This window comes from Triticum urartu, chromosome 5A (genome assembly GCF_056163025.1).
Source record: "Triticum urartu cultivar PI428250 chromosome 5A, HENAU_Tu73, whole genome shotgun sequence".
Lineage (NCBI taxonomy): Eukaryota > Viridiplantae > Streptophyta > Magnoliopsida > Poales > Poaceae > Triticum > Triticum urartu.
Window position 1 is genome coordinate 63,774,905 of NC_141877.1, and position 22,365 is coordinate 63,797,269.

Below are 22,365 nucleotides of genomic sequence, written 5' to 3' on the forward strand. Positions count from 1 at the left end.
TAAGCACGTATGATTGTTTACGGAATACATGACTACATTATATTGATGAACTGGAGCTAGTGTCGTATCGCCTTAGGTTATAACTGTCTCATGATGAATATCATCCAACAAGTCACCGGTCCAGTGTCTACGAATTTATCCTATATTATTCTTGGTAAGTTACTACTGCTATCATCACTGTTACACTTGCTACAAAATTACTGCTATCACTGTTACAGTTACCGTTGCTGCTGCTACTATTATCAAAACTATCATACTACTTTGCTACTGATCACTTTGCTGTAGATAATTAATCTCCAGGCGTGGTTGAATTGACAACTCAACTGCTAATACTTTTAAATATTCTTTGACTCCGCTTGTGTCGAATATATAAATTTGGGTTGAATACTCTACTCTCGAAAACTGTTGTTATCCCCTATACTTATGGGTTATAAAAAATATCGACGTCTACAATATAAAATATATTATATACATAATATGCGTAAATCCCTTTTGGAGCTCGGGTTCCAGTGAGGCCTCCAAATTCAAATTTGAAATTTCACTAAATTTCATATTTTTACATTTCAAAAAATTCTGAAAAAAAATTATATATATATATATATATATATATATATATATATATATATAGGGTCACGCTAATCGTCACCCTGGGTGAGGAATTCGCACTAATCCAAAGCATGCGAAGTAAACTTACGTCATTGGACAAGAAAGCAGACCCGCAAGAAGTACCGTGAGGTAATTTTATGGGGAGGAGGTGGCGAACCAGACCAGCGCCCACCACAGCCAACACAAAAGCGTCAATGTAAATTTACCTCACACAGTTACGGTCATGGATCAGCACGCTTGCCCACGATGTGCCTCCAGCCGTCGATGCAAGTAGGGCAGATAGGTTATGCCCATGCACTTACGGAATGCACTGATTACAAATCGATAAACATAGTGGCTCCATTCTCAATGCTAAAATGCATTCAGTTGATAAGGATTCCCCAAAAGTCGGGGCAATATGTGAAATTACATCAGTATACTTGCAAACATAGACAGATCACACACATTGTAATTTTGCTAATGGAGAGACCTTCAGCTCTGATCCCGAAGTTAATATTCTTCATCTTCTCCATAACAATGTAGTTATGCCCAACCTTTCCGGTCACACACACACACACACACACACACACATGGATCAGGGACTGATTACATGCCACAATTACAACATGAGCACGAGCTTCAGCAAACAAACAGGGCGAAAGACAGAAAATGTGTTGACTGCATAACCTGTATAGAAGACATTTGTACTACAGTAATGTCCCTACGATCTACATACTAAAAATATAGCAAACATCCTGGCAATTGGATTATAAAACAGAACAACGAAGACACTGGAGTATATACTTCCAATCAAACTCAATTATCAACGAAATCGAGCCACTAATTTAAATGGGCAAAAAAGGATTTGATTATGGTAACCAATCCGAACACAAGGTAATGGTGGCTCCCTGCTTGAGGTCGGTGAAACATTGGGCATGCCATTTATACGGCCCTCTCCATCTGCAAGGGAGAACGACGAGACAACCACCAAGAAAGTCAAAGTGTGACTGGGATATGGAGGATACTTCTTCCCAGAAACCATAAGGTAGGTACCAGACACAATAAATAAATGAAAAAAAATAGAAGCTACTATTCAACAAAAAAAATCTCGGCCTAACTTCTGTGATAACAAGTTCAGTTTGAATGTGAAATTTTAGCCGACGACAGTAAGAACATTAATATGAATAGCTGAGGAACATATCCCTCCAGAAATATCATCAAATAAGATTACTAAAATGATTATCGCAGTTACAGTTATGTCACTTGGTCTGCCCTACCTGAAGTCATTATCTGAGGCTACAAGGAGATGGTTGCAGGAGGCACTTAGATAAAGACAATGTCTTCCCCTCCAACCAACACGGAATCCGCTGCCTTCAGTCCGTCCTCGTTTTGCCATTGTACTTCCTACCATGCACCGATTATCCATGACAGGCTGACAAGCGACGAATCAGCTGGAGCACCACACAGAAGTACATCTGATTCATCAGGAAGCTACTTTTTTGTTTGAGAAAACCATGTGATAAACTCATAAACATGTTAACTCACTTGTACTGCTGCTCACACATAGGACATGATAACTATCACATATAAACCTCCAAAACTAGCAACAACTTTGTCCAGCGTCTATTGCCAAAATCAAAGCTTCTCTTCTAGATCGTGCAATAAATGCAACTAAAATATAAAGAGTAATTTGCGCTGATTGAAGTGCACACGTACCATAGTATAAAATCCATTGCAGCCTCCTGCTCCACTTGTGCCGCTATCCATAAATCGAATAAACCTCCAAGTAAGCAATTCAACAAGCACGGCATGAGCACAAAACAGAAATGAATATATAGTTCAGTAATTCTACGAATTAATCAAATAGTGGAATCATAATCATATTTTTTAAATACAAATAGATCAAACAAATAAGGACATTGCTGGAGTTATAGGAGGTTAAAAAAGAAATGATAGGATGAGAAATCAGGGCTCACCTGAAGCAACAGAGGTGAAAGCTGCAGACCAAGAAAGGATGCCCCTGCCTCTCCCGGCAAGGAGCATGCCTTCGTGAGGCGCCGACCTCAAATCTGTCGCTGGAATCTCCTGCCTTTGTTGGTTAGCCATCTAAGTACAAATTCCCAAAAAAATATAGTCATATAAAGGAGATTACTTTCCGATAGTCACAGGCAAAATACAGCCATGACACACCCATTATACGTGTGCATCCACCTGTCGGAGTGATAATCACTAAAAGGAAGTAGGAAATAACCAAATAGTTGTATTACTACTAAAAGGTGAATATAGTTAATTAGGCTTCTGTAACCAATCGCAAGAAACAAATATGTGTGCACCATGTTGCTGATTCGCGGACTAAAAAGCGTACATGATCAATACCAATACAAAAATAAATATGCAAACAAACTAATCTACAAAAATGGGAGTCAAATTAAGATGCAATTGATGGGAAGACCACAGGGATATTTGTGGAGATGGATAATTGGCTCTTGTAGGTATTCTATCAAACAGGTTGTGAGCAAACCAGTCTGCTACAGATTCAAATAAATTATGGAGGGAGCAGATGTGCTAGATTGATTTCTATAAATATGCAATGATGAGTGATGGCAGGGCTATCTCACCTCCGAAAAGGGATGTGAATCCCGACTCGCCTGGCTCCAAATTAGCTTCGTACTGAATCCCTGATTTGTTGGAACTACCAAAGACACTAGTTCTGAATTACAATCAGATAGCTGCATAGCCCAGCTAGCTAGACTAGGAGGTATGCCTGCTCATACTATCTTCAAGTGAAGCTAATTTCGTGGTGCACATGACTATCTCCTGAAGCGGATGATGCAACCAACTTCGCACTAATAAACTGAAGAACAATAAAACCACGCTCCTAACCAATTGGAGTACAAATGGTTCTTGTTTTGCCTCAGGCCACCCGAGCAACTCATCTATAGCCTATTTGGCAATAATGGGAAGAGGGATATGACTTTAGAGGAGGGAATCAGTAGTGTATTGGGCAAGGAATTAGTTTTTACTCCCAATCCTTTGCTTGGTTTCTTTTGGGAATTACTAGCAGCAAGTGAAGGATAAGGATTTCGTCGCTTTTTTTGATTATTAGTGGGCCAGAACAACAACTGAATTGCGAAATTGACCAGTAGTATGTTTGTTCCGCATCAAGCAACGATACGGATAAACTAGCTGCCGGATCAAGTATATCGTGTGCAGTGAAGTGTTGCCTGCATGCGTCTGATTTATTGTTATATGTGTTTGCTCCTGAAGAGATAGTCCAAGATCTGAGGCAACACTTATAAGGCTATGGCCATCGGCCGGCAACATCGAGGCAATAAAGTGAGGCTACTGAAGCATATCCAGCCATGGATGCCAGCCTGTGGGATCTTGATCTACACAGGTAGTCAGGCATAATAAAGCAATCGATGGTGAAGTTGTAGTGAGAATCAATCATAGCTCCCGTAAAATAGAATCAAATTAAAAGGGCTGGATCCTGAAGCAAAATCATATGGGGGCATCTACCAAAAAGCGACGAAGTACCTCTTCACGCAGCAGCCACGACGCGCTGCCCGCCCGACCATAACCAGCTCGTCGGCTAGACGAGGACGCCTCCAACCCCTGAGTCGCGGACTGCGCCCGACTGTGGCCAGGTGTTCGTTGCTGGCGAGGCGTCGTCCCACCACACCGGGCTTGAGAGAATGGCGCTGGAGTCCGAGCTCCCGCCAGGCCCACTCGTATCGCTGCCGGACGACGGCCGCCGCTCGCCTAGCCCCAGACCGCTCGCCGCCGCTGTTCGTCCCTGGGATCTTTTTTTTTTGTTGATTCGGCTGGTAGTGGGCAAGATCCAAACCGCACGACCAAGCAAAAAAAGCAAAAGGAGGAACCGTCATAAAGAAAAGGTAAAATTACACCACCCCACGGTGCGACGGAGGAATCGGCTATCCAGCTCGATCAACCGACCAGGGTGAAGAATTATTTATTCTTCACCCTGGGTTATTAATAGAATTTCTAGGGTCGTGCTATTCGTCACCCTGGGTGAGGAATTCCTCACCCCAGCCACCCTGTACGAGCTACACACACCACGCCACAACCATCGTAATTGACAAAAGCTGTCTGGGGTAAAATTACACCACACCACAACCACTATAAGAAACAAAAGTTGTCTGAGGTAAAATTGTATTCGAGTGGGTGCCACATCCACCATAGAAACAAAACGCTTGTGAGGCAAAATTACGACACGGAGCCGAGTAACCTGTCCTTCTCGCAAGGCGGGTGCGATGTAAAGTTAAGGTGAGGATGGTCAGAGAAGGTAAGTTTCAGATAATTGTTTGGGAACCTGACTCCTAATTCTGTTAAAGAACTGGCAGGACAATTTATATTGGCGTCATATGCTGCAATTGTCGGTGAAATCAAGGAGATTAATATTATCTTTTCAGTTATTGGTACGAAAGCAAATACAGTTGCGCACATGTGTGCAAAAATTGTTGTTCATGCGAGTAGATGGAGCTGGTGGCTGAGCTCTGCCCCTGATTTCCAATATACTGCCCCTGCAACAAAAGTATACTTTTGAGGAATGAAATAACTCCTAAGGTTATAGGGTTTCTTTTTTGAGAATTAAGATTCTATAGGAATGTGTCCGGAGGCTGTCAGGTAATGATATTGCCAGCCAAGTATGCAGATACACAATGTCAATTTCTGAACACAAATTACCTAGGGCATCATGCAAAATACTGATGGTTGGGGTAAAACATATGAACAAGGCCGTATAATTACAGAAACAAACTGACTTGATATGTTACACTGCGCTATATGCACTGAAACATCAGGTCTTGCTAAAACGACCTCAAAATGGATGATGCCTAGCATCTTGAAGTCTTCCTGGAACCTCCCTTGCAGCTACACATTGTTCAGACTCCATAAAATCGTCATGATGAATAAAGTCTAGAAAACTACAGAGACAAAACTGCGCTTATCACATCCTTTGCTCGCATGCAGGATCATGAACTTTAGGATAAGCAACCTAACAATTAATTGGAACTCTTAGTCAAAGCCAATGGGGTAATCTCAGGCAGACCGCACTTCAAAGAAGCTTGCAAGATTGAACTGCTGAAGCTTAATGACAGATTTTACAACTATAAACTGTAGTCAGAAAAACATTAAAACATGGATATATTCTTACCAACAACCCAGTGAATGAGACATGATGGTCCGAGATAAATAGAGCAATGCTCTTTGCTAGAGAAAAGCACGCATGCAGATTTTTTCTTATAACATGTATACATAAAGAGAATTAAATTAGATGATAAAATAAATAGAGGAATGCTCTTCCCTGAGGAAAACAAACGCATGCATATTTGTACTTATACATAGCATATACATACAGAGAATTAAACTAGATGGTAACAGAAATTGCACAAGCATCAGTCAGAATTTACCTTTTCATATAGGAGTTTATGATATTTGAAGTTCAAAGTGTCTGGCTACTGTGCTCCCATTTTATGTCTACATTTTTTTCATCTGAATTGCTATGTGTAGTTGGCATACTGTTAATTTACTGATCTGGATCTAACGCCAGGCATATTTGGGGTATGTGCCTAAAAGTGTCTACATTTTATCTCTTCTGTTATGCTTGCATAATGTAAAAATGGATCAAGGAATTTGTAGATTCAGAGCGCTCACCAATACTCCTGCAATCTCTTTAGTGGGTTTCTTTGTCTGGGTCACTATCTACTTATGCTTGTTACGCTACCTGTTGCTAGATGGATGGATACATTATTAAATAGGTTGATGCTTTATTCCACATCTATGCCTAAAGGAACTGACCTTTTGAATCATTGTTGACAATCTAGTAAATCACAGGAGAAGGACCATTAAATTACTCCATGCGCTAAGCTGAAACATATTGGCATATCACTGAGGAAAAGAAAGAAACTACAAAATTGACTAATTTGCAGAATGATAGAATTACACGCATAGTTCTTTATTTCCAGATATACACCATTTCCAAAGACCAAATAGAGCTGAAATTATATTAGTGGCCCAGGTAAATAAAATAGGGGCGTCGTAGGTGCTTGTTACCATTAACTACAGCTGAGATTAAAATAAGGGCCCAGGTAAAAAAATACAAAGGCATCGTATCGTAGGTACTTGTTAGTATACCATAAACTATGCTGAAATCATAGTAGGGGGCTAGGGGCATGGTAGGTACTTCTCAGTATACTATTTTCTCTTCCTGAATGCAAGTAGCATTTTCAAAACATTTTGAAACTAGTTACTGGCAAACTAAAGTTGAGTTATTAAAAAAATGACACCTGAGTGATCCACGGACAGGTATATGAACTACAATGAGAAAAGATTTAAAATAAGCATGACTGAATGCTTTCAACTCCGAGAATCTAATTAATTACTGCACTGGCATTCGGGATATAAGTCTTAACACCTTCAGAGGATAGAAACAATACTCACAATATTTGCATAAAGTCTGAAGAAGTGTTGAACTATTAGGGGAAGGGAATGTATTTTTTTTCTTTTGTTGCGTGATTTCTTTTAGTCCATAGGTTTGCTGATGTGACGGTGAAATCTAGCAGAAAAGTGAGGATGAACTGCGTACAGAATAAGGGCTTCTTTTTGTCGGACAGAATGAGGGCTCTTGTTAGGGCCGAACCCCAAATTTTGCCCTTGAGATCAAAACGGAGCTCTACCCTTCCCGTCCACTGCTTCCTCATTGTGCGGTGGCAACCTGAGGAGCAGCTTCTTGGGCAACCCGGGATCCTTTCTTGGCCTTCGTCCTCTTTCTTTGCCCCGCTCCTAAACAATCAAGAACCCTAACCCTAAAAATTCAGAAATTGATGGATGAGGAAACGACTGGAAAAGGAAGAGGGAGTTCTTATCGGCGAGAAGACCGACGAAGGTGCGGATGGACGCAGGAGAAGGCAGTTGTCGCCGCCCGACCTCGCGTCGGATCTTTGCACTGTCCACTTCGCCTCCTGCAAGCATGAGAGAGGGAATGGAGGAGTACACCACGCGCCAGGGTGGAGAGTAGCCCTCGCTTCCGGGTTGTCCCACCGGCATAGTCGCCGTCGCCGCCGCCGCCGCAATCGGAGGATGGACTAGGGAGAGAGAAACGGTGTCGAGCCGAGTGGGTTAGAAAAGATACAGGTACATGAACCTGTAACCTGGGCAGAGACCCCGTAAATGGCGGGGTGGGCTACCTCCTAAACGACCAGCAAAGCACTCCCATCAACGTAAATTTACGAGTGTGAAACGTAATTTTATCGCGGTCGAGGTTTGCATGAGCCAGACCGTGTGGCTCGGTGGATGCGCCAGGATTATTAATAGAGTTTCTATATATATATATATATATATATATATATATATATATATATATATATATATGTGTGTGTGTGTGTGTGTGTGTGTGAAGGCATAACACACATGTATGTAAATTTTCAGTTCAAAATACATTGAAATGAGGGCTGTGCAAAAAACATAAATATGGAGCTGTTTAACACATGATACTATTCATCCTCCCAGGCTATGAATTTGTCTTTTTTGTACAGGTCACAACTCAAGGTATTTCATTATGAATTTTTACACACATGTAAGTTACATCCTTACATACACGCATATTTAAAAAAAATGAATCATAGAAGTTTGAATTTGGTTTTTTCAAAAATAAAGGCCTTCATGAAGCTCGGCCTCCAAAACGCCTTTCTCCATAATATGAAACTACATTCCATAATGAATCTAAAGATATTCATTTGGTATTGTAAATGTTGATATTTTTTATAAACTTGGTCAAAATAGAGATATTTTGACTTCAGGCAAAAATTATATGCAGACTAAAAAGAAATGAAGGGAGTAAATAAGATAATGAGGATGAACTTTTTAAATATGTATAAAGATTCTCTTGTTCGGTTCTATTGCTGGATGCACACGGGTAACGGACATGCATGTATGTTGTGTTGCTTAAGGCCAACTCTAACGTACGGCCTTAAATGGACGTCCGTTATGTCCGGTCTTCGTTTGTTTGGGGCAGGAAAATAGACACGGCCGTTCGTTTGTGGTCGTGCGGCCGTCGGTGCACCCAATCGACACGCTGCATTTCAAACTGTCCATGTTTTTGAACTTTGATTTCGGCGCCAAGAAAACCCAAATAACTCTTGCAAATAATATAAAAATATTAATATTAATATTAAACATCCACACGTCCAGAATATCCAAGTTGAACACAGTTCTTAATTAAACTAAAACTTAAAAAATATAAAATAAATTAGATAAAGGCCCATGCGGTGAGGCCACCGTCGTCTTCAAGAGCCGCCGTCCTATTCGGCGTCGTCGCCGGTGAGGTCGAGGTGCGGAGGTGGTTGCCAGAGATGGGCCGGCGGCCCCTGCCAGACCGGAGGCGCCTGCACCACCTCCTCCTATGGCTCCTGCTCCTGCTCTAGTGACCACGACAGCGTGGTTGACCATGGGCCGATACCCAACGAGTTGGCCATCTCTGACGTCGTGCATGACCATCTCCACCGCTGGCCCACCAGACGCGGGTTCCAGCGGCAATGGGTGGCTCCTCCACCACCTCTTCCCGCACCTCCTCCTCGACAGCCATGTCCAGCTCTGGGATGGCCATGTCGCCGGCCGCAGAGAGGGCCAACTGGGTTTTCAGGCCCTCCCATTGCCGCTCGTCGTGGGTGATCATGGAGTCCTCCATGACCCGCCTCATGAGCTCGGCCTCCTCCTCCTCCTTGGTCATGGGAGGTGGCGGTGGCGGGACGGGGACGGAGATGGCGTTGGCGTGATGTCGCGCACACGCCTACGGCCGCAATTTGGGGCGGTCTGTCAGCACGAGCAGGACGCGGGCAGCGCAGGCTCTAGGACGACCGGCAAAAAAGGATTGCTGATGTAGGTCGTGCTCGTCGTGGAGCCGCATATCCCATAGCGGCGAATCAATGGCCTACCTGGGGTCGTAGAGCAGATCAGGTGGCAGGTGGGCGTGGCGTCAGTCGATCTCGTCACGGTGGGCACGGCCACTCACCGGCAACGGGGGGATTGGCATGCGATCCACCGAAAGATGCTAGTTGTTGGGGAGGTGGGACATCGCCCCACGGCAGTGGTATCGCCGTCTCCTAGTAGCGCCGGCAGACGTTGGCATGGACGCACGACCTATTGCGCTGAGCGGCCGGCAGCTGCGCAATCTCAAATGCAGGCGGAGCAAGTGGTGTGGGCGGCGCGAACCTGGTGGAGCGGCGACGACCAGAGGAGGAGCCGGCCTCATGGTCGTGTTTCCCTTTGCTGATCCAATGCCAGCCCATGGCGCCGGCCGGGAGGAGGATGAGTAGGATGCAACGGTGGCGGCTAGGATTTGCTCGTATCGGGGCTCGAGAAAGCGGGCCGGCTAGGAAGTGAAAGCTGTGAACTGGCCGGTGCACGGCTTCCACATTAAGAACGACTACGACCCACCAGCTAGATGGCTGATAGCCAGGGCCTGCCGTGCGTGCGCATTCATTTTGAACGGTGGAGGTAGGTGGACCGTCGCCACGCGTCTTCAAGGCGGACGACGAGTAAGCGCGTGTCCGTTCGTTCGACGTCTGTGTGAACATAAACCGGACATAGATTTGCGTCAGAAATGGGACGGGATAGATGTCAAACGGATAAAAAAATTACGGTTACGGCCGCGCGTTGAGCCAATGCGCCGCTATAGGCACATGCATGTCTTCGGCGGGTGGATAAGCAGCTACCCGTAGGACGGCTTCGAGATCTCTTCACTCTGCTAGTGGCATATTTTTCTATATCTACGTGCAAGCTGGGGCCTTGCTTTAATCAGCTGCAGCTCACTCAGGCTCCTCGAGCAAAATGATGGACTTCACGGCGCTCTCACCGCTACTCTTCCTCTTCTTCGTTCTGCTCATCCTCAAACTGGTCATCGACCACTACGCATCACCCACCCGCGGGCAGCGACTGCCACCCGGCCCATGGCAGCTGCCGCTCATCGGCAGCCTGCACCACCTCCTGCTGTCGCGCTCCGGGGACCTGCCCCACCGGGCCATGCGCGACCTCTCCCGTGCCCACGGCCCGCTCATGCTCCTCCGGCTCGGCGCCGTGCCCACGCTCGTCGTCTCCTCCGCCGAGGCCGCCAGGGAGGTCATGAAGACCCACGACGCTGCCTTCGCCAGCCGCCACCTCAGCGCCACGCTCGACATCATCAGCTGCGGTGGCAAGGGCATCCTCTTCTCCCACTACAACGACCGCTGGCGCGAGCTCCGCAGGATCTGCGTGCACGAGCTCTTCAGCCAGCGCCGCGTGCTCTCCTTCCGACCGGCACGGGAGGACGAGGTCGCCCGCCTCCTGCGCGCCGTCTCCGACGGGTGCCGTGATGGCCAAGCAGTCAACCTCAGCGAGAAGATGTGCCGCATGACCAACGACTCCGTGGTGCGCGCGGCCATCGGCGGTAGGTGCCACCACCGCGACGAGTTCTTGCACGAGCTAGACGAGGCCGTGCGGCTCACCGGCGGGATCAATCTCGCTGACCTGTACCCGTCGTCGCGGCTCGTGCGCCGGCTCAGCGTCGCCGCGCGGGACATGGTCAGGTGCCAGAGGAACATCTATCGCATCGTGCAGAGCATCATAAAAGAACGCGCCGGCATCCCAGCGGACGAGAGAGACGAGGACCTGCTCGGCGTCCTCCTCAGGCTGCAGAAGGACGGCGGCCTGCAGTTTGAACTCACCACCGAGATCATCAGCACCGTCATCTTCGTAAGATATTATCTACGATCATCATTCCTCTCGGCCATCTTATTTTTACACGGCTCTGAAAATTCTGAGCAGAATTGTAACTAACTGCAGGACATTTTCTCTGCCGGGAGCGAGACATCGTCGACGACGCTAGAATGGGCCATGTCGGAGCTCATGAGAAACCCACGAGTTCTCCACAAGGTGCAATCGGAGGTGAGAGAGGCCTTCAACGGGCAAGACAAGCTGACCGAGGACGACATCGTCAAGGTGAGGCTGGGCTACCTCCAGCTGGTGATCAAGGAGGCCCTGAGGCTGCACCCGCCGGCGGCGCTCCTGCTCCCACGCGAGTGCCGCGAGACGTGCCGGGTGATGGGCTACGACGTGCCCAAGGGCGCCAAGGTGTTCGTCAACGTGTGGGCGATGGGGAGGGACGACAGGTACTGGGGCGACGCGGAGGCATTCAGGCCGGAGAGGTTCGAGAACAGCACCGTCGACTTCAAGGGCGCCGACTTCGAGTTCCTCCCCTTCGGAGCCGGCCGGAGGATGTGCCCCGGCATGTCGCTCGGGATGGCCAACATGGAGCTGGCGCTGGCTAGCCTCCTTTTCCACTTCGACTGGGAGCTGCCCTGTGGCGTCGGGGCCGAAGACATGGACATGACGGAGACCTTCGGCATCACGGTGAGAAGGAAGTCCAAGCTCTGGGTGCACGCGAAACCCCACGTTCCATGTGAGAATTGATTTGTTTGTTAGGAAAAATATGTACTCCCTCAGATCGGAGGTAGTAGCTGATTGGTACCCGTGGCCAATAGATTCGTGTTGCGGCCTTGCACGATTGAATACCCTGTGTAAATCTCGGTAGGCTGTTGTACTCATTTGTTTCTTTGTTCAAAGAGTTTTGATTGTATCGATGGAGAACTGTAGATGCCAAATGCATCCAATTCGGTAGCTATCACATGAACAACAATGGAGGGACGTGTGCTCGGGTGCAAGTGAAACTCTATGTCCCATGGGCAAGAGTATTCGCCAGCTAGAAAGCTTCTTGGCCACACAAGTTTCTATCTCGGTGTTGATAATTTATACTTTTTTCATCAGGGTTTATTTCTCCCTTTATATTTTATGTCAAATTTTGATCATAGGTTTGACTAGAAATATATATATATATATATATGTTGTATGCCATAAAAAATTATAGTATTGTTGGATTCGTATTCTAAAGAACTTTTCAATGATACTAATTTTGTGCTATATAACTTATTTCCTAGTTAAATTTAAGGTTAAAGTTTGACCCAAAATACATGGTAGACTAATAAAACCAGACGGAGGAAATAGCGTAGATATGCGTTAACTACTTACCATTAATTATGAAGGAATTTACCATTATTAAAAAGTTGTTCCCCACTACATCCTATTCTCTCATCATGTACACTGTCCACATCAGCAATGTGCCACGTCATCTTCTGCATATAAATACTTGCCCCTGTTGATACCCCGTGAAGCCTCCTCAACGATCGCTATTCCTGGCGCTGCCGCCCGCACAGTTTTCTCGCTGCATGGGTTCCCGCGTTTAAGCCAACAACTGGGCAATTTTCAGAAATGGGCTGCCTGATCCAAGTTAGTAGCTTGCTTTCTCGTTAGTGCCAGCCCATGTAATCACGCAGGCCTTAGCTAGCTTATTTCATCCAGGTGTTAGCCCATGTAAATAACTCCAGACTTCCAGTACTTCGCTCAGGCTTCATATTCCTCGCTACAAGTCTTATGGCGTCGCTGTCTCTTCGCTCGCCGTCGCCACGACTCTTCAGTCTTCACTCATGGCCATGAAACGACAGCCAGAAATGCATGTTGAAACGGCAGGATTTATTGGCTTTCATTACCCTGCAAACGTACAAGGAAGTGCTAGATTTAACTGAGCGGTTCTTCTCCACGACAATTCCCATCTTCGTGGCAAACTCTCTCTCTCTCTCTCTCTCTCTCTGCCTTCTCGACCAAATCTTACTCATGTGCCTCTCATTGCAGCAGTAGCCAGCCGATGCAGGTGCTCCACGATTCGGTGCAGGTTGACTACTCTGCCCGGACGGTCTCACTCTCACGTCCCCGAGTTCAAGACGGCGCCTATGATTAGTACTCCCTCCGTCCGAAAATACTTTCATTAAATGGATAAAAAGAGATGTATTTCAAATTAAAATACGTCTAGAACCATCCCCTTTTATTTATTTTGATAACAAGTATTTCCGGACGGAGGGAGTAGGACAGAAGGATTTCAGGTGAGAGTCTCTTGCTGTTGATCGTGTCCGATATATCGTTGCCTTATCTCTTAGTGTAGTAGCGAGGGGGATTGACTGGTGGGTTTTTGATTGCGACGCTAACAAAAACATAACAAATTTGCATTTTGGTTTAGGGTAAAGAGCGCCACTGACGAGGTATCAATTGAACATGTACCAGAAATTTACCATACACTATCTTAATTTGTTGCGTCTTTTGTCGGTCACGTCATTTGGTTACCTTGCTGAAGCCTTCTCTTTATAGGATTGGGAAAAAAATGATATCCCAGAAAGTACTTTGCTGGGTTTCATTGTTCGACTAGGTCGTGGCATCCACAGTTCCACACCCACATGGACCACGCCACCGCAGGAATAATTTCTGGTTTCTCTTCTTGATAGGTATGCTATATACTATGGTCATAATCTTTTTGTTGCATTATGAAGGTTTAAAATCAGACATACAATAGCAATATAGCATTGCACTGCAGTCCTCTGTAAATGTGATCCCAAATTCATGATTTCTTTTAATTCCTTAATTCCTGATCCCTTCTACTCTATCAAGTCTCAAGGTCATTTTGATTATTGATGAAATTTCAATTTGATCTTGAACCACTACCCATCGGAGATTTGGACTGGACGAACACTGCCACGGTTCATTATCCGTGCAATTACTGATTTTGTTGGTAGAAGCTTTGATCTATACTTCAATATTGCTTTACATGTCCTCTGTGCAGTTTCTTTTCTAATGTATATACTATTATCATCTGGGATTTTTTAACTCCAATGCATATATCCAAGCGTGCAATTTCAGAAGTTATCTTAATAGCTCTAATCCTCTACTGGCATAATACCAAGAGTCTAATTCCTGCAATCTATGGTTCTGTTTCTGTTAACAAACAAAGATGGAAGTGTGCACGTGTACTTGCCAAACATGGTGTATTTTCAAGTTATCTTTCTGGATGGTAAAATTATTGTGGCCCCGTCGGTTGTGGTAGATGTACTTATATATTCTAAGATCTGGAGTGATATCTCTGCAACAAAATATGCAGTGTTTTATTTGTATGTATGGAATTTGGTTAGTTTGTTGTTTTCGCTATGGATAATTGTAAGAGAAGTAAATTATTTGTTCTACGCCAGCGCCTATATTTGTAAAATGCGCCAAGCTTGCTTAAACAAATTACATTATTCATTTGTATATATTTAAAGTTAGATAGAACTTTGACATGTCGTGCTGTACGTGTGCTTACATGACCAGGCAGTAATGGTTCCCGAAGTTAATTATTGTCCATTAGAACTATACATCTATTTGTTGTTGGAATTCATCAGTGATAATTTTGCAAAATGATAGCCTTTCTACAATTGTCTCATTTGCTTGACAAAATTCATATAATTTGTAGGATTCAAACAATATAGAACTAATATGTAAGTATGACCGTTACTTCTTATACATTTTCAACTGTGGTTTATGCAACTTCATGCTTCAGTGATTCTTTACCTTCATTGTTATCTCTTATCTGCACTAAGAATTCACGTCATGGATCTTTACAGTATTTAATACTAATATTCCGCAGCAACGCGCGGGGTATCATCTAGTATATTATATAAATGTATATGCATTCAATGATATGCTTTAGAAGCTACATTCGGATAGGAATCCAATGATATGCATTCGGATAGGAACAGAGTTTTAGTTAGTCAAATTGATTATCTAGAACTACGTGCATACCCTATGCATCTAGACCTGGACGAGGGATATATATAGTAACCCTTCTGATTACTGATTACTAAAATCACATCGAGCCATCCCTTTTCGGGAACGACACTATCAAGCTAGGACAAGTTAGGGAGGCAACCCAACATCGAAGAGAGTCATTCTCTGTTGTGGACACACGAGAAGAGGGATTTGACATCGCAGTCGCTTCCGACTAGCGCACATGAGGAATGTTCGCCGATGGTTCCCCTGGGCGCACGTGAGGGTAGCACCGCCGCCTATCCCGCAGGTTATCTGACCATGCGGGAGGAAGAAATCAGTGTCCACCACCACTTCTCGCTCCTCCGCTACCTCAGTATGCGGCATTGATCCATCACATCCACCCCTTCCAGGTAAGAATCTGATGTGAGATTAGTGCCTTTGTTCTTGTCATATATTTGGTACAGAACCTATCTTTATTATTGTCCTTGTTCTTATTGTTGACTTTAATTTCTTGTGTGAACCGCGTGTTCACACATTCACTCCTATCAAGGAAGGTACACCATCAATCCAACTAGTTGTTGCACCTACATTAAAAATAAACTGAGACAAGCGTCGGAAGGAGCCCTGTGGCATTTTATTAAGTTAATTACAAGGTGTGGGACACTAAATCAAACTTGCAAAAAATAAATGAGAGTTAGGTATCCCGCCTACAGGGTTCAAACCCATGTATACTTAGATCAACCATAATGCTCTATCCACTGGGCTAGGAGCCCAGCCGCACTAGAATTGCATTACCTCTGATAATTGGAAAGTCAGAGAAGAGAGGCCAAATGTATTCACAAAAACGAGGGTGTGCTACGCATCGGCCGGGTGACGCTGGGATAAGATTGACCGTCTTCGTAGACATTAGATGGAGCGCGTGGTGGTCGTTCGATCTTCACCCATCAGCCTCAGCCCTTTGTAACAACAACCATGTTGCGCACGGCCCTTTGCAACATGACCCTTGTTGCTCTTTTCTTCGAACCTTCTACCATTGCAACACAACCTACATTGCGACCGCAACAGGACCTTTGTTGCAAACCAAAATTGCGCAAGTCATTATATTGTAACATGAACTTTGTTGCGGATGTAACAAGACCCCTTTTGCAAACATACCATTGCAAAATCTTGCAGCAACAAGCCATGGAATAACGTGCGCGTGCATCACACACTTACAACCCTAGGTCTGCCCTATAGGACCACGTCATTGATCTGGTCCTGCGATGGCTAGCGATGCACCTGGAGCACCGGGGGAGGGGTATGCCCTCGACGATGTTGGTTCGCGTGCGTGGTTTCCCCGCTTGCAACAAAGGTGTTGTTGCGGGTTGCAGAAACAGCGGTGGCGGTGGGCTGGAGCCTTGCCTCATGGTGGTTGGAGCGGTGAGAAATCAACGGGGCTGTTATAAGGGGAGAACAAGGCTTGGGAGAGAAGAAACATGTGGACAGTTTGCTTCGCCAGGAGACAAGGTAGGAGGGACTGTCGGTTGATGGGACCCACCGGAACACGCGTCGTTTGATAGAGGCGGTCAACACCCGCGTTGTAATCAGCCGGCTGATTGTTTGCGTTTCTCAAAAATAGGTCAAATGCAAAACTAAAAAGAAAAGAGAGTGTTTATAAATAACTTTAGAATATTTGTTTTGTTCATTTTAATTGTCAACTTTGATATATTGGTGCCTCACAAAAAAAATCTTTAATATCTTGGTTGTACTGTCGATGTGCTGCTTCGAGCAATCGGGAACATTATCTAGAAGCGTGCCTAGAATCAAACTACTAGAAAATCCGATGCAAATATCAGTCCATTTAGGTCACAAGCTTCTTCAGAACACTTAGGAGCTACTCATTGTTTTGACAGGTGAATTCCAATGTGGTTGTGTGTAAGCCTATGTGTGCAAGCAACGATTCACGGTCGCATGCGTTTCTCTCTCTCTCTCTCTCTCTCTCTCTCTCACAGCAACAGGCTAGCTTGCCAACTCTATTATTTCTGGTGTTCGTTGTACTGCCATGATTGAAGATGAATAGATCGAAAATTTTCTCGCAAAAAAAACTCCTATTTAGGGCTCGAAGCGCTAGTTATTGCGCTTTTCGTACGCGGCTCACATCCCCCGCTTCAATAGATATTATCTAGACCGATCCATTAATAGGTAATCCAGCGTAGTTTCGGTCGTTGGATTGCGCTTTTCCTTTTTGTTTCTTTTTAAAATGTGCAAACTTTTTAGAATTTTAAAAAATCTTCAAATTCTTGACTCTTTCTTAAATTCATGAACTTTACTTTTCAGAACAAGTGAATTTTCTTTAAAATTAATAACTTTTTTGAATCTGTTAACTTTTTCCAAATGCATGAATATATTCAAATCCATAAACCTTCTCCAAATCCACAAAATTTTTACAATTCGTGAACTTTTCCAAAACCGTGATTTTTTTCAAAGTCCAGTTTTTTTGAATTCATGAATATGTTTTTTCAGAATTGATGAATTTTTTTCAAATCCGTGAACTTTTTTTCAATTCCTGAACATTTTCGAGTTTGTGAACTTTTTTGAACCCTTCAACTTTACCGAGTTTGTGAACTTTTTCCAAATTCACATTTTTTTAACTTGTGAACATTTTTTTTAAAAGGGGTCTTGTTTTTGAATTCATGATTATTTTCATAAAAAATATTTTTTTGAAAAGTCAACTATCAATGGTCATCTGTGGACTATTAAATCGCAACCAGTGAACCGGGAAAACAACGCGTCATGAGCGAGGATTCGGTTCCTTTGCATGGGCCGACCCACGAGGGGGTGCACATGAGCGATGGCTACCCTCCCTGTCACTTGAGGCGCCGGGGAGGGGGTTCCCCCAAGACCTATTTGGCGTTAAGGCGTCATTTATAGGATTATTTACTAACTGACGCACACCCCTCGCAACACGTACGTAGCGGATAAGCCGGCTCATCTAGGTTCACTTTTTCCGTTTGCGAAAGCATTTGCAACGTCCGGTTTTGTGAACCTTCAAGGAAGCTTCCAAATGGTTTTATGGTTTTCTGTTTCTTTTTTCTTTTCTTTTTTTCCTTTTTTATTTTCTTTTTCTTTTGATTTTTCCTTTTTTGTTTTTTTTTACTTTTACAAATTTGAAAATCTATACAAGTTCATGTACTTTTTAAAATTAATGAATAGTTTTGAATTTGTGAACTATTTCACAATTCGGGAGCTCTTTCTCCAATTTGTGGATATTTTTCCAAATTCATGAACTTTTAGGGTTTTGTGAATTTGTCTAGAATTCATGAACTTTTCCACTGTGAACTTTTTTCAAATTCGAGAACTTCTTCAAATTTGTAAAAGTTGATTCACAAACTTTTTAAAGTTCATCGACAATTTTTGAATTCCTGAAGTTTTTAAAAAATTCACAAATATTTTTACAATTCATGTACTTTTTACCAAATTAGCGATTTTTTTTAAAATTCACGAACATTTTTCAAGTTATCTATTTTTTTTTAAATTTGTAACTTTTTCATATTTGTGAACTCTGTATCAAATTCCTGAAATTTTCTTCTAACTTACCAGTATTTTTCAAAATCATGAACTCTTTCGAAAAATTTGGATTTTTCTTTTTAACTTTTGGATTGTTTTTCATATTTATTAAATTTTTCTCAAACTCATGAAGTTTTTTTTAAACCGGCAAACATTTAGTAAACCGGTGACCGGTGTTTTTCAAAATCACTAAAACCAATGGCCGGTGTTTTTCTGAACCAGCAGCACAAATAACAAAGAAGAAAAGCAGAACTGTGAAAGGCGAGTGGAGCAAGCGAATGAACACTGAGCGAGGCAAGGGAGAGAAGCTTAATGGGCTGCGGCCCGCTCCCAGTCGCTTGAGTGCTGGTTTCTCGTTTGGGCGCTATAGATAGGCGCCTACGAGGCGCTCCCAGGAGACTCATCTGAGAGCTCCTGTCTGACGCTCGTTAGCGTCAGGCAGAGTAGCTTTCGCTGAAGGTAGATACAGATGGGCCAGCCCATTTAAAGGCAGTAGCTCGAGCGCGTAAAAAAACGCCAAAAATACCCTGCACCAGAGAGAACGAACACAAGACGTCCTGCTCGGAAATTTTATAACCAAACCAGTCGAGCTGAAACCTTGTACTGGTTTGCAAGCGGCGCAGGAGCTTAAAGTAAACAAGAACTTTTGAAAAATTACGAACAATTCAAGAAAATCGAGAGCAAAAAATTCAAAATTCTGAACAAAATTTGACAAACGCGAAACCCTTTTTCAAACCATGAACAACTTTTGAAATTTGAACAAACTTTTCAAACGTGAATAATCATTAGAAAGTTGAACAAAAATTTCGAAATTCCAAAAAGATGAACAATTTTTTAAATATACATTGAACATTTTTGCATTATACGCTGAACAATTTTAAATACGTACTGAAAATTTTTATGATATACACCGAACAAAATTTTAAAAATACATTGAACATTTCTGTAATGTACGTTGAACAAATTTTGAATCGTGAACAAAATTTGAAAACATAAATTTTTTATGAAATCATGAAGAAAATACGAAATTTCAAACTTTTTTTAAACAACGGATGAAAATAAAAACGAAGAAGGATAAAATAAGAAGAGGAGTAAAAAAGAAAAAGAAACAGAATAAATAAACTGAAGAAGAAAAGAATAAAGAAGCAGGAAGAACAGAAAACCGGCAAAAGAGAAAAAAAAGAAAGAAACCGGTTTAGGGAACCTTCTAGAAGGTTCCCAAAACCGGTTTAGGGAACCTTCTAGAAGGTTCCCAAAACCGGTTTAGGGAACCTTCTAGAAGGTTCCCAAAACCGGTTTGCCTGGGACTGCATTAACTAGCGAAGTGGGCCGGCCCATCGCGCGCAGCTACTCCCGCGCTTCAGCGAAGCCGACGCACGCGAGCGTCAAATAGGAACCACCGACTCATCTAGCTTTTTGTTGATCCTAAAAAAATAGCTTTTTTAATGTAGAACAATGCATCACATGCTAAATTAGGCGGATCAATGAGGGGTTCCCTATGTTTCGCCATACGCGAGCCAAGAGCAGCTCTCGCCGAAGGGAAGCCCAACTGGGCCGGTCCATTTGGCGTCCCGCCCGCCTGTGAACAAATTCAAAATTCTGGCGGCACTTCCTTCTCCTCCTTTCTTTCTTTCTTTTTGTTCTTTTTTCTACTTTCTATTTTTGGCTCTCATTTTTGTTTTATTTTTGTACTTTTCTTTATAATTTAAAATATTCTACATATCTGTATTACAAAAAAAACTCTTTAAAAAACACATTTGAAAAATATTGAACACTTATTTGAAAAATGTTGAATAAGTATGAAAAAATGTGGAACGAGTATATGAAAAATGTTGAATAATATTTTAAAATGCTGAACAAGTATCTGCAAAATGTTGAATGAGTATTTAAAAAATATTGAACAACTATTTTAAAAATGTTGAACAAGTATTTGACAAATGTTGAACGAGTATTTGAAGAAATGTTGATCATGTATATAAAAATGTTGAACAAGTATTTGAAAATATGGAACAAGTATTTAAAAAATGTTGATCGTGTATAAAAGAATGTAGAATGAAAAAATGAAACAAAGAAAAAAATGAAAAAAAATGGAGAAGGAAAAAAGAAAGAAAAGAAAAAAAACGGAGAAAACTGACTCCGATCGCTTCTAGTAGGTCGCGATCCTACTACTAACTAATAATTGTAATCGATCGAAGTGGTTAGCAGAGCCGGTGTTCCCCCTCACGACTAGGGTTCAATTCCTGGGGTGCGCTATCGTTGTTGGCTCGCGTAAGGCGAGCTAGTCGCCACGGGTCAATTATTCGTCGTTGTTGGCTGTGTCAAGCCCATAGGTCATCAATCTAGATTGGGCCTTAGAGACACAATACGCTATTTTTTAACACAATACAGACATAGTCGCGCATGTATACACATGTACATTTATCTCTATGAATGCACGCACGCACACACTATCCCTTTGAGTACATTTGAGAGATTAAGGTGAGACATCATCTTGAGATTGAGAAAGTCGCTCTGGACGCCTTCGTAGTTGCCGGGAACGTCTCTTCTCACTAAACGCACATACCCGAAAGACCTTAAATAAATCCAAGAAAATGTGAGGTCCAGTATAAACTCTAGTGGGCTAGGGTCACCCTGTTCTCCTAACCGTCCAACCACATGTTTGTTTGCCACAATACGCTATATTAAGGTTGTGGTTGTCAAAAAATTAAGTGTGTTTCGTTTGGTTTTGGAAATGGCTTGAAGATTCTTTGCCCTTTTTGGGTTTCCTTTCCTTTTTTGTGTTCTGTCAGCTAGTTTCACCCATTTTTTCTTTTCGTTTTCTATTTTTCTTCTTTAATGGTTTCCTTTTCATTTATCCCCTTTTCTAGATTCATGATCATTTTAATAATTCCTGAATACATTAATAAAATTAAAACTATTTTTAAATTCACGAACATTTTAAAATAATGCAAAAAATAGCATCATAACATTTTTTAAACTTCTTGAACCTATTCTAAAGTTGTTGAATAATTTTAAAAAATTCGCAGACTCTTATTAAATTTCATGAACATTTTCTAAAATTCAATAGTATTTCTGAAATTGAAGAACTTCCTAAAATTCGTTTTCTTGTAAATTGATGAACATTTTCTAATGTTTATAAACAATCTTAAAAATTTATAAAATTTCTTGTCATGATATATTATTTCATTTCAAAAAGTAGTTGCCGGTTTTGTTCCATCCCGAAGCTGCCGATATTGGACGAACACCATCCAGTTTTCTTGCTCGAGCGCAAGCACTTGGGAGCTGCACATGCTTGCTTGGGGTCCCTACGCCGTCTTGACCGTCAAGATCCAGAGATCTCTGCCAATCTTCTATATCTAAATAGGGGCACCTCACTAAATAATTTTCCTGCCTTCTCATTAGGCCACATCACTCGAATTGTTATAGCCGTTGATGCGGTATAGCTCAGGGTCTGCAGCCGTCTGATCAAAGTTCACGAAATTACAAAGATCTGCCATCGCTTAGTGGAAGATACCGATTCGTTCTTTCCAGCCGCCCCACTCGCTACCTGCGTCC

General features: G+C 43.0%; 2 protein-coding genes across 3 annotated transcripts; one reads left to right on the forward strand and one right to left on the reverse strand.

Moving 5' to 3' along the window:
- Positions 1-987: 987 nt before the first annotated feature.
- Positions 988-7,776, reverse strand: LOC125507889 (uncharacterized). 2 transcript variants are annotated; one of them, XM_087525516.1, is made up of 5 exons: positions 3,204-7,776; positions 2,562-2,691; positions 2,302-2,365; positions 1,863-2,036; positions 988-1,545 (listed from the first exon to the last, which is right to left on the reverse strand). In XM_087525516.1, exons 1-4 carry the CDS (start codon positions 3,318-3,320, stop codon positions 2,033-2,035), a joined length of 315 nt encoding a protein of 104 aa, XP_087381642.1. In that variant the 5' UTR covers positions 3,321-7,776; the 3' UTR covers positions 988-1,545; positions 1,863-2,032. The 2 variants fall into 2 exon arrangements, 1 of the variants encoding a protein (XP_087381642.1); XR_015603996.1 differs by having other exon boundaries at positions 2,302-2,691; positions 4,123-7,776.
- Positions 7,777-10,342: 2,566 nt separating this feature from the next.
- LOC125555637 (zealexin A1 synthase-like) lies at positions 10,343-12,221 on the forward strand. Its single transcript, XM_048718525.2, has 2 exons — positions 10,343-11,334; positions 11,425-12,221. Exons 1-2 carry the CDS (start codon positions 10,435-10,437, stop codon positions 12,049-12,051), a joined length of 1,527 nt encoding a protein of 508 aa, XP_048574482.2. The 5' UTR covers positions 10,343-10,434; the 3' UTR covers positions 12,052-12,221.
- Positions 12,222-22,365: the final 10,144 nt, after the last annotated feature.